At 46.3% G+C, this 13427-nt stretch overlaps 1 protein-coding gene across 1 annotated transcript in view; it reads left to right on the top strand.

Annotated features, from left to right (window-relative positions):
* acoxl (acyl-CoA oxidase-like) overlaps nucleotides 1-13427 on the top strand; it is a 533322-nt gene that overhangs the window by 474334 nt on the left and 45561 nt on the right. The window contains exon 18 of the mRNA XM_070885754.1: nucleotides 7943-8044. Within this exon, the coding sequence (XP_070741855.1) occupies nucleotides 7943-8044 (102 nt within the window). The remainder of the gene's footprint in view (nucleotides 1-7942; nucleotides 8045-13427) is intronic.

Raw genomic sequence — 13427 nt, 5'->3', positions numbered from 1 at the left:
TTACTTTGCTTCAAAATAGTTTCCTCTTGCTTCTATGCAACCCCCTCTAGTGCATTCCAGGGTTCCATCTTTGGACCCTTCCTCTTCATCAAGACCCGCACAAGTCAAAGCTTTAATTCAGCAGAATCTCAGACTTGAGCTACATCTCCCTCCCAAGTGCCACTTCAGGCTAAGCCCAGAGGAGCCAAACTTTGGCTTATTCTCCAACCCGGATTGGGACGGGAAAGTGGAGTAGGTGTCAAAGTTAAGTCATGATATTGAATGGCGGAGCAGGCTCGAGGTGCCGCATGGTCTACCCCTTCTCCTATTTCTTATGTTCTTATGATCTTGAACTCAGCTTCCTCCCCCCACATCTGAACTTTCCTGAACTGTCAACAAGGCTGCTTTCTTTCAACCCCACTATCTCGCCCCCTCCATTGCTGAAACCCTAATCCACACTTTTATCATTTAACAGCTAGACTTCCCTAGTACTCCCTTGCTGGCTGTACTACTACTACCATTCATCAACTACAAATCATGTAGAATGAAATGACCCATGTCCTTGCCCACACCAAACCCTGCATCCCATTACCCCTGTTCTTACCAAGCTTCACTAGCTTTCTGTGTCCCAGAGAATTGACTTCCATGATCCTCTTCCTCACCTTCAAATCCCTCCACACCCTTGGCTTTCCCTACCTATGTGGCCTTTGTCCCTGCCCCCAACCCTGGATAGCCTCTTGTTTCTCACTCGACCACCAGCAGCTGCACCTTCAGCTATCTGCCCCGGCCTTCTTGCATTCCTTCTCTCAGCCCCTGCGCCTCACCACCTTCTTCTCTGCCACAAACACTGTGCTTTGGTCCCTTCCTGACCCTCTTCCTCCTTTCCCTCTACTGCTTGATATCCGTGTAAAGCAGATGTGAGACATTTCTTTGTGCATGACTGCTAAAATAATGTACGTTGTTGTTGATGTATGTTACTATCGAATTCTGTGGGGTCCATCTTCCTATGCTGTAGTTGGTGTAAGGAGTTAAACAAGGCTGATCATAGAATCATACAGCACAGAAGGAGGGCCATTTGGCCCATTGCGCTTGTGCCAGCCCTTTGAAAGAGCGATCCAATTACTCCCACACAACACATAAGCAAAATACTGCGGATGCTGGAATCTGAAATAAAAAGCAAAAATGCTGGAAACACTCGGCAGGTCAGGCAGCATTTATAGAAAGAGAAACAGAGTTACTGTTTCAGGACAATGACCTTCCATCAGACCCTTCGAAAGGTCATCGACCTGAAAGGTTAACTCTGTTTCACTCTCCACAATGCTGCCTGACCCGCTGAGTGTTTCCAGCATTTTCTGTTTTTAATCCAATTACCCCCATAGTCCTACAAATGTTTACTTCTTAATTATTTATCCAATTCCCATTTGAAAGTTTCTAATGAATCTGCTTCCACCCCCTTTCAGGCAATGTTGTGTTTTAACATTTTACAAAAGTTGTTTCATGATATTAGAATTTAGTTAACTAAATATTAGGTGCCATTTATTTTAAGGCTGACTTGCTTTATTGAGCTTGCTTTTCTAAGGTTAAACTGCATAGAACTCGTTACTCCCACTGACCACAAACTTGACACCAAAAAGTTTCTGAGGTGATCTGTGACATTTATCTCAGTTGATTACTATAACCCATTGTAGAATGCAGCTAGAAAGGGCAAGGATAGGGTTCAATTTCATTTGTAGTTTACAGATGTGAAGAATTTACATAGGCAGGCAACAACATGAGAGAACACTTAACGTAGTAGGATATACGACAACGTCTGTGTTGGTGCAAAGGGATGCATTAACAGTAACAATGTGCTATAATCTGGAAGTGCAGATAGGTCTTTACAGGGGGACATAAGGTAATTAACGAAATGGAGAAAGTAAACCTGAAACAATGCTTCCAGATATGGCAAAACAGCAGAACAAGAGGATACAGGTTCAGAGTAGTGAAGAGCACATGAATCCAGGAAGTATTCCTTTACACAGGGGTGATTGGCAGCAGGAATACAACAAGAACAACTTGCATTTATGTAGCACCTTTAATGTAATAAAACGTCCCAAGGCACTTCACAGGAGGGTTATCAAACAAAATTGAGCCACATAAGGAGATATTGGGACAGCTGATTAAAAGCTTGGTCAGAGAGGTAGGTTTTAAGGAATGTCTTAAAAGAGAAAAGAGAGGTAGCGAGGCTGGGAGGATTAAGGCGGAAATTTCAGAGTTTAGGGCCCAGGTAACTGAAGGCACGGCCGCCAATGGTGGAGCGATTAAAATTGGGGATGCACAAGAACCCAGAATTGGAGGAGCTCAGAGATCGTTGAGTGTTGTGGGGCTGGAGGAGATTACAGAGATTGGGAGGGGCGAGGCCGTGGAGGGATTTGAAATCAAGGATGAGAATTTTAAAATCAAGGCATTGCCAAACCAGGAGCTAATGTAGGTCAGCGAGCACAGGGGTGATGGGCGAACGGGACTTAGTGCAAGTTAGGATAGGGGCAGCAGAGTTTTGGATAAGCTCAAGTTTATGGAGGATGAAAGATGGGAGAGCATTAAAGTACTGCGTACAGTTTTGGTCTCCGTATTTAAGAAAGGATATACTTACATTGGAGGCTGTTCACTAGGTTGATTCCGGAGATGAGAGGGTTGACTTATGAGGATAGGTTGAGTGGGTTGGGCCTATACTCATTGGAGTTCAAAAGAATGAGAGGTGAAATTATTGAAACTTATAGGATAGTGAGGGGGCTGTAGAGAGTGGATGTAGAGAGGATATTTTCACTCATAAGGGAAACTAAAACTAGGGGACATAGTCTTAGAATAAGGGCCGCCCATTTAAAACTGAGATGAGGAGGAATTTCTTCTCTCTTCTCTCGGAGGGTTGTAAATCTATGGAATACTCTGCCCAGAGAGCTGTGGAGGCTGGGTCATTGAATATATTTGAGACAGAGATAGACAGATTTTTGAGCGATAAGGGAGTAAAGGGTTATGGGGAACGGGCAGGGAAGTGGAGCTGAGTCCATGATCAGATCAGCCATGATCTTATTGAATGTTGGAGCAGGCTCGCGGAGCCAAATGGTCTACTCCTGCTCCTATTTCTTATGTTCTTAGTCAAGAAGAGGTTGAGGCTGAAACCAACATCCCCTGTAAGATGCACTGCCTCCTGCGCGGCCTCCCTTCCCCACTGAACAGACCATTCAAATGTTTGCGCATACACGGTATCTACAATGTGAAGGCTGGTGAGCGCCTGCGTGGGACTTTGCAGGTGACTGGACGGCCACGCAGCTTAGCGGGAACATTGGCTGGGTCACATTTAAGAAACAGCTAGACGCTGTAATGTGGGGAAGATGGAGTTGGAATTCTGGAAGGGTGAGGTCAAAAGGGCCAAAGTGCCATGACCCTGTGATCTGGTGGATGTGAAGTCAGCTGAGTTTAGGGAAGTGTTGTAAAGCCACCTGCACAAGGTTGGTTTTGAGTACAAGAACTACATTGCCTGGGAGCTTTATAAACTTTGTTTTTAATATTAGCAGACAGAATAGTCAGCTCTTCATTAAAATCTGCATAGACCAGAAGGGTCTGCAGTCAGTTCCCTTGTCCTTGCCGAGTTAACTGACTCCAGCTGGGGTAGCAGTAAGGGCATCTATGGTCTGGCCTCCGAATTCCTGGGAGAGCCTTGTTGTCGGTGAATGTTGTCAGGCTCTTGTGCGGGTCGGGAGTATCACGCCCCAGCGGAATCTTGTCCTTCCTCCGATGGTTACAAGGACGCACACTTCCGGCAGAGGAATCCTTGCAGAGACACCGATGCTAATTATCGTGTCCTGCCGTGCACGGGGAATGAACAGTTCTCTCAGCATAGACCAGATGCCAAACGTGGCTCAGTGGGTAACACTCTTGCCTCTGAGTCAGAAGGTTGTGGGTTCAATGTCCCACTCCAGAAACTTGAGCACATAAATCTAGGCTGACGCTCCAGTGCTGCGCTGTTGGAGGTGCCGTTTTTCGGATGAGACATTAAATCGAGGCCCCGTCTGCTCTCTCAGGTAAAAGATGTAAAAGATCCCATGGCACTACTTCGAAGAACAGCAGAGGAGTTATCCCCACTGTCCTGGCCAATATTTATCCCTCAATCAACATAACAAAAACAGATTATCTGGTCATTATCACATTGTTGTATGTGGGAGCTTGCTGTGCGCAGATTGGCTGCCACGTTTCCCACATTACAACAGTCACTACACTCCCAACAGTGACTACACTCCACAAGTACTTCATTGACTGTAAAGCGCTTTGAGACATCCGGTGGTCGTGAAAGGAGCTATATAAATCCAAGTCTTTCTCTTTTTTTTATACTTGCGCTGTTTTAATTTGGATTCCGTGAGTCCCAGTAACAGACCCATAGTCCCAAGAATATCGTGTCCATAAATCTGCCTCTGCATAAGGTGGTTTACTGATACCAGGCTCCCGGAATTCGAAGGAAAGCAGTGCCAGTATAAAAGCAGCTCTGGTTTGTGTGAGTTAGCTACTTATTGGAGAAGGTCACTGAGCCAACAGAGGAGCCATTGTCACCTTTTTAAATGCTAATCTGTTAAAGTGACCTGTTTAAATGACCAATTAAGACTTCTTTATTCACTGAGTGATACAATCTAGCCACTGCTTCAAAAAGTGTTTGAAAAGCCCTTTTTTTTTGTACAATGTACATCAGTAAATCTGATAGTCATTCCGAAGTTGTGTGCATTAACGTACAGTTGAGGATCTAATACCCTCTTTATGTGTCATAACAATAACTTGCACTATTACATTGTTTTCCCAGGGACACTGTGGGGCTGAAATTGCCCCTTTCCTTAAGGCCTGTTGCCACTGCAAATCGCCGGCCATGCTGCAGAGTGGGGTGGCCGCTGATTTTTGGTGGAATGGCTGCTGATAGCCCAATTGCCCTCCCAAGGTTTCCCGGTGGTGCCCTGAAATCCCCCCACCGCTCTGCCATTGCCAGTCCATCTCAAGCGCGTCATCACCGTGCACACCACCGATCTAACCCCCCCCGACAGCGACATTCCCCTCGGAAAATCTTCGGCCCTCCCAGTGGTGCCAAAACCGGTGGTCCAGTGAGGCTGTGGCCTTCTGCAACGGGAGGGCGCACTGCCGTGGCCGCCATGTTTTATTTTTTTGTCGGCCGACTGCCACGCCAGCCCAACAAATATGCCCCTGGGATCGGCCGGGTCGCCAATAGGAACCCTGGCACCCTCTCTTGGGTGCCAGGCCCAGCTGAAACCCTCCCTGGTGGCCCAGTGGGCCGAGGTTTTATAATCGTGGAGGCTCTTCCTTTTAAGTGATGACGCAGCACCTTGATGATGTCATCGCGGCAGTCACTCCGCACCGCCCCCAACTCCCGGCCTTCAGTTGCTGTCACTGCCGCGTATCCGACCCTCAGGTGCAGTCACCGCCCCCCTTATGATCGAATTCTGGATCGGAGAGAGAAAAAAACAAAGCCGAATGTTGAGGCGACCTGAAACGCAGCTGTGGTTAAAAACCATTGTAACAGGGTGGGAGCGCCCCGTTTCGGACGGAGGGCAATTTCTACCCCTGTACCTTATCTGGGGAATGTCCCCGGAAAACAGGGATGTATGGTCACCCTAAACTAGGGGGTCACAGTTTCAGAATAAGGGGTCGGGCATGTAGGACTGAGGTGAGGAGAAATTTCTTCACTCAGAGGGTGGTGAATCTTTGGAATTCTCTACCCCAGAGGGCTGTGGAGGCTCAGTCTTTGAGTATTTTCGAGACAGAGAAGGATACTAAGGCTGTATCGCCTGCTCCCGGTCCTGTTTCTCATGTTCTTATGCACAATTCGTGTGGTCTTGAGAAATATTCCAAGACTTTTCACAAAGGGAGGGCATCATGCAAGAGTTGCGAGAAGGGTTCGGGCAGGCTGTTGAAGGCATCAACTTTGAGCAGGCTCTTGAAGGTGAGAGAATTCTGGAATGAAAAGCTTTGACAGCTGAAGGCTCAGCTACAAATGTGGAGCGGAGGGAAGGATGCACAGTGGACTAGAGTTGGGTGAACAAAGGGAATTGGCACATAGACTGGAGGAGGTTGCAGGGGTTGGGTTGGAGGTGCCCAAGGAAAGATTTGTAAATGAGGGAGCGAGGATTTTAAAATCAGTGTTTGGGGAAAAGGAGCCAATGAAAGTTGGGGAGGACAAAGATGATAGGTTTAAAATAAGGCAATTTGTACAAGTGAAAACTGACTCCAAAGGTTAGCTTACCAAATGACAGATCTAAACATTGACATAGCATACCTACAAGACTAATAGATCTTTTTGGCTGTGTTTATCGTGTCTTCCTCTGCTGCAGTGAGGTTCGACAGGTTCCACATGCATGTAACCTCCCCAATCTTTCTCCCAACCTCCTCGCCCATTGTAATGCTCCCAAATCTTTCTCCCATCCTCCTCACCCATTGTAACGCTCCCAAATCTTCCCTCCAACCTCCTCGTCCATTGTAACGCTCCCAAATCTTTCTCCCATCCTCCTCGCCCATTGAAGGATCAGCCATGATCTTATTGAATGGTGGTGCAGCTCGAAGGGCCGAATGGCCTACTCCTGCACCTATTGTCTGTTTCTATGTTTCTTTCATGAGAACCTAGACATGAGTGGCGGCAGACTATTTGACAATTGGATATGAATCCTCACTCGACGCTGACACCCAATTCCCAGAGTGGGCGGTGGGGGGGGGGGGGTAACTGGATACCAGTCATGAAGAAGAGCCATGATTGATTTCCCCCCCTCCCTAATCGTGGAACCATGGAGGCTAGTTGCAGTGCTCCTAACATCACCCCAGGTTATATCAATGAACTCAACATAGACCTGGGACCTTGTGGTCGGTATAGCTCAATTACACGCCAGCTTCACCAACTGAGGCATTGGAGGGTGGGTGGGGGGGGGGGTGAATCATTGACATATTTTACCACGCCAGAGATTGAGCACATAATCTAGGCTAACACTCCAGTGCAGTAATGAGGGAGTGCTTCACTGTCGGAGGTCTACCGTCTTTTGGATGAGACGTTAAACGAAACCGGGTCTGCTCTCTTCAGCTGGACGTAAAAGATCCCTCGGCCACTATTTTGTGGAAGAGCAGAGGAGTTCTCCCCGGTGTCCTGAACAATCATCATTCATCAACCAACATTACTAAAAAAAAAAATCTGATTATCCGGTCATTATCACTGTTTGTGGGAGCTGGCTATGCGCAAATTGGCTGCTGCATTTCCTGCCTTACAACTATGACTACATCTGCTGCTGGACAAGTAAAACGATCCACCACAGAGGACTGTGCCTGTGGGATTAAACTCATCAGCAGTGCACTGAGGGTTATCATCATCATCAGAATCGAGGAAGACTTGCTTCCACTCTAAAAATGAGTCCTTAGGTTACTGAACAGTCCAATACGAGAACCACAGTCCCTGTCACAGGTAGGAGAGATAGTCGTTGAGAGAAAGGGTGGGTGGGAATGGTTTGCCGCGCACTCTTTCTGCTGTCTACACTTGATTTCTGCATGCTCTCGGCGATGAGACTCGAGGCGCTCAGCGCCCTCCCGGATGCACTTCCTCCACTTAGGGTTAAGAGTGACGAGGTCAGGACGACAGGTTGCCTGCCTTCTCTGTCGGTGCTGTAATCGTCCATAACACAAGGGTAGCTACGTAATGGAGACAATTAAACTTCCAGAACAAAACACTATTTGGACTCCTGTACCTGGGTTTTTATTTAACAGAGTTCGACCAAAGCGGTGTGTCGATCAGTGTGTTTTTGAGATTCAGTTAGTTTCACAAAATTACGTAGCATTTTGCTATCTGTTTTCCAGTGTGTTTAGACTGTTTACCAAAAGTAGTATTACCTCAGAGTCATAAAAGATTGTTTCCAAGTGACAAATTCATATTTATTTATTCGTTCTTTTTCAGTTTTGCGTTTTACATGGAACTAACCTCCTTTACCAGGAACGAGCCTGGTATCTAGAACACAAATACCTGATTCCAGCAACAAGCGTGCAGATAAGGAACCAGGTAAGTCTGTGTCTGGGGGCAGTGCCTTTCATAACAGATAGCCCAGCAATGCTCCTCAAAACACATCGAAAATATACCGGAATCATTGAGGGAGGGGGTGAATTTTAACCCACCCGGAATGGGGTGGCTCGACAGTTCAAACAGCTGTGCCATGATTTACTGCGCCATTCCTGCTCGATTCCTGGCTGCTTAACTGGGCCCCTATTTTTTTTAGGCACCCAAGGTGCCCGCCTGACTCAGGCAAGGGGTCTTATTAATATATAGAGATGTCATCAGGACCCCAATGGCATTTTAATAGTCCACCGAGCAGGGAAGAAGAGAAGTCCCTCTAAGGTAAGTCAGAAACTTTCCTTTGAGGTGGCCAGGAGGAGCTGGAAGGTGCCTCTAGCCCCTACCAGGAAAGTCTGGGCCTCCGCTGCCTGGGCTCGTCCACGTCTCATCACGAGACGGCCTCAATTGCACTGCGCGACTTACCGTGATGCCGGCAGGACCCCGAGATTTTGACCTGCCCAAAGCCTGCCAGCCCCCACTTTGGGCAGCTCGATGGCCGGCGGATGCAGACAAGGCCCAGGAGTTAAAATAATCCGAGCCTTAAAATTACGACGTCGGTGGTGTTGACACTGGCTCCGCCCTCCCACCTAAACCCCTCCCAATTGCTTCTGCTCCGAACATACTTCTGCTTAAGGTTTTTTTTTCTGCCTTATCTAGTGATTAGTTTAGCCATAAAGACCAGGGTAGTCCCGGTTTAATTCCTGATATGCGCAGACTTAGCTGATCTTGACTGCGGTGCTGTTAAGGTGCTACAATTGACCTCAGCGGCACTGGGTTAGAGAAGGGGGAAATGGGCCAACTTTCACACACTGGATCACCATTTCATTATTCCTGCTGGAAGTACACAGGTTTAGGATTTGACTGTATTTCCGTAATACCAACCCTCCCCACAATCACACGGTTTCATGGTCTGCTGACACTCACTGACAAAGCTTAGGAATAATGGATACTTGGACAATGAGTCAATATTTCCGGTGGGGGGGTGGGGGGTGGGCGCTGTGGCAGTGGTGGGGAGTGGGTCAATGCCATGGAATTGGCAAAAGGAAAAAAAGGTATTTTTTAATATAAGAAAATAATAAATAGTAAAGGAATCAGACTTGTTGTCTTGGGATTGTGGGTATTTGAATGACACATCATTTCTACAACAGAGCGTTTTGTTATTTTTGGCAGTGAAGCTTTTCCTATAGCGTGAGACTTCCTTTAGTAATGAGTTTTGAGCACAGCTCTTGTGTGGCACATTTAAGCCATTTTTATGTTGGTCTTTCAATTCACATTCTGGGATCTGGCTCCAAATGCTTGTGCTGTTAAATATTTTTAAAGGTAGACCAAAGGACTGAGAATTAGGTGAAATGCTCGAGGAGAAACCATCCCCTCCCATTTAAGTGGCTTTTAGTTATCGTGTGCGAGCTGAGGCAGCAAGTGCAAGCGGGGCTATTCGACTGTGGAAGGCATCACAACCGAGCCTGATCTTGTTATCATCTGACATCCACACAGCAGGGATCATTGGTCAGCCTGAAGGAATGGATGAGTTCCCCTCCCTTGTCAAGGGACACTCAGTCCAATTGTAGCATGACAGTTGCCTTGCCAGGTGAGAGCAGTCAAATCAGTACTGGCCAGGGATTGAAGCTGGGACTTTCCTGGTCTGCGTGGCTCAGTTACGCACCAGCCTGATACATTCATCCATTGAGGCAGAGCCCTACCTTGGGATACTGTTAAAAATAAATACACTGACGAGAAATATTGCAGAAATGGAAAAGAGGTACTGCTAATATTTTGAAAACAAGTTGTGGTCAGTGACCACTAAGTTATCTTTTCTGAGTAATATCGAATCTATACTTATTTCCTAAAATGTATCTATGCCAAAATGACTGAGAGTGTGTATATCTACCTCTCACATACAAGCTGCGTTAATATCAGTGGTGACAAAACGTCTTATTAATGTACCTGTATGTATCCCGTTCAATTAGATCAGATCAGATTTGTTTTATATGAACATCACTTCTATTTAAAACAGATACAAGCTCAGTGTTCAGTATTATCTATTTTTACTGTGCTTGCTTATATTAGGTGTAATTTTTCAACTTTATGCTCCTGCGGGGAGGCTTGCCCACTGTGAGTGAGCCTGTGTTGGACAGTTGCCGCGCACTGTGCATAATTTTCTAGCCATTTAATGGTCCAAAAATCGTGCCTGAATTTCCAATATTTGCTCCCAATGGTCAAGGCTCTCACTAGGAGCCCAGGGTCATTTAATTGCTAGCTTCTTGCCCTTTACACAAGTAAAGCAAAATGACCATCGCAAAACAATTTAAATATTGGAAGCTCCACAGCTCCCCTGATGACAACAGACCCGGAGGATCCCAGGTTCAGTTGCCACTCTGAGTCAACAGACAGCTGGGGCAACTGTAGAGGTCGATACAATTGCCTTCGGTGCCTTGACTAGGGAGGGGAAAAACCGGTGCCCCGCTCAATGTTCCCCCTAATTTCTTTTTCCGGTGTGTGGCTCCTTTAAAGGGCTGCGCAGCTCATTCACAGTTACACACAGTTTCCCGTCCCGGGCTGCACGGGACTGCCAGAGAGCTTCGCGGCCGCTTAGAGGGAACAGACGTTGGTCCCACTCCTAATTGTTCTCCCAAAAGCCCCGTGCTCCGCAGAAGTGATCATTGACGGATTAAGGGTGATGGCAGGATTTGGCTGAGTTGTGATTTCACTTCCCCCTTGGTTGAATAGCCAATAAACACCATCATGCCTCACACCTGGAGAGGGTACTTTAGAGCATCTAGTGGCTATAGAACTGTGCCGTCACTGCATCAGGAGTGGAAGGGAGGGAAGAAAAACTGTCCGGAATGTTTTTTTTTAAGAGCGTAAGTTTCTTTGGCTATTTACTTACTTGTTTAGTGCATCCCTTTATTACTTTTGAAAGCTTGTGTGCAGCTCCTTACATCTAAAATCAAAACAAAGATAGTGATCAAGATTTTTGTTTTAATCTTTAAAATGTGGAAAAATGAAACTTTCTACAGTTTGAAAAAGCCCTCTGTTGACCACTGTTTTTACCTAGCAAATTCCTGTTTTATTTTAATATTATAAATAATGTTGATCCAGCTAGGGGCGCTGATACAGGAGCTACAGTTAGCCTCAGCAACTCCCCCTTGTTAATGCCTCACTCCCACACCCTTGCTCCCGCGACCTCCCACCAATTTTAAGCAGGGGTAAACCCAGCCAGGGTTCCTGCTTCTGATCACTATCCAGAAACCCCTACTGGAAACTTCATGCCTGTGGACAAGATCAGACTCGTCTGTGATGCCCTCTACAGTTCAATAGCCTGACATCGTCATCATTCAGGCTCACACATGCAAACACATGCCTGGATGGATCGGAGAGGAATGTTCCCAGATTTTTTTCTCCCTAAATTGGCCTGGGTTTTTATCTGGTTCTTGCCTCTCCCAGGAGATCACATGGCTCTGGTTGGGGTGGAGTGTAGAATGTTTTAGTATAAGGGGTGTCGCAGTTGTGGTGAGGCAGACTGGTTGGGCTGGGTGCTCTTTGCCTTTCCGTCATTGTTCATAGGTTTATATGTAACCTTCAGGGCTGCTGACCAAGGGCCATGTGGCTCTTTGTTGGCCTGCGCGGACACGATGGGCCGGAATGGTCTCCTTCAGCGCTGTAAATTTCTATGTTTTTAAACTAGTGATGTATCTGAGATTGTTTATGCCTATGGAACTATATCAGTCGACATCTATTGGGGAACTACCCCAATGCTGATGTGAGAACATTGCAGTCTTGTACTTGGTCCCATTTCACACACATTGCTGGTTGAACTTTTACAGTTAAGGCAACACAAAAAGTGTATACCTAGTTCTCCATTATGCATACGTACCTACTGTGTATATCTGACAAAGACACTACTTATTAGGACACTGCCTGTGTTTTATTAGATCACTTTTTGTTTTGTGCTTCGTTTTTGTGCTCTCACTGCTGAAACCCCTTGAAACTAATAAACATTTGTTCACTGGCCAGCTTAACACCCAGAGTTTAAAGGTCAAAAGTTACACAGTATAAATATTTTGTGCTGCAAACCCCTTAACAGTACTTTGCAATATTTTGAGGGATGTAACTGTCTCTGACTTTGTGGTTCAGGGTCCTATGCAGCATAATCCTGCAAACATTCGTGTAGATTTTATGATTTCTACACTGAAACCCATGACATTTCTGAAACCTGACCTGTTAAACCTCAAATGGCACTGATCATTACACGATAAGTTTTAAGGCTGCAACCTAAAGCTATCATAAACCAAATCTGCATATAGCAGGATATAACCTTACATATATTCCAGACAATCAGGAGGAGTCTGTTTGTGTGTAAGGAGGGGGGTGCGGGGGAGCAGTAAGTGTTTTCGCGAACCATCTCCAGTCATTTCACAGGCTATAAAAGGATTAGTGTCTCATCTTTGCATAGCATCTACCAGCAGGAGCTGAGGACGAGTGGACCCCCTCCTTCCCCGCAGACCCCCCACACCTCTCCACCACTGATAACTCAGTGGATATTGCAAAGTAAAGAACTCGATAACCGTTAGTTCGATTCCCACTCTGCTCGCTGCTCGTTTCCAAGGTGCCAGAGGGGTGCTGCAACTGGTCTCGGCACCTCGGCCCTTTTCCACGTTACAACAGTGACTGCATTTCACTGGCTGTAAAGCGCTTTGGGATAACCTGAGGTCGCGGAAGGCGCTATATAAATGCAAGTCAGTTGCTTTCTCTGGGCCTGGGAAGGAGAACAGTTAGTGAGCGTTGCCGCAGCTAATCACTGTCTGCCGACTCCTGCTGGGAAAGTTCCCACGCGTGTAGACATTGACCGAGGCTGCTTGAGTGCGTCTTTCTGATGAGGTCTTAAACCTATGTTCCTATATGTTAAACCTGTTCAGGTGGCTGTCAGGTAAAAGATTCTACAGTACTATTTGGAAAGAGTTGGGGGAGTTCTCTAGGTGTGTCTGTCAACATTTATCTCACAATCAATTCCTCCTCTCCTCACCCCCCTCCCCCATATCGATTATCCAGTCATTTATCTCATTACTACTTGTGACATCTTGCTGTGCGAAGATTGACTGCCACACTTGTCTAGAAGATGACAGTGACTGCAAGTCAGAAGCAATTCATTGGCTGTGAAGTGCTTTGGGATATCCTGACATTTATGCAAGTTTATTTCTTTAACTCGGATTCCAGGACCGCTGCACTTATGCTGTTTACACTTGTTTTTTGTGACTTGTTGACAGACTTATAGACTTAATGTCCACGAATCTGGCACCGGACTACGGAAAATGGTTCTAACAGCATAAAAAAA

Source organism: Pristiophorus japonicus, chromosome 7 (genome assembly GCF_044704955.1).
Source record: "Pristiophorus japonicus isolate sPriJap1 chromosome 7, sPriJap1.hap1, whole genome shotgun sequence".
NCBI classification, from domain to species: Eukaryota; Metazoa; Chordata; class Chondrichthyes; family Pristiophoridae; genus Pristiophorus; species Pristiophorus japonicus.
Note: the sequence above shows the minus strand (reverse complement) of the source record. Positions and strands in the feature narration are given on the sequence as shown.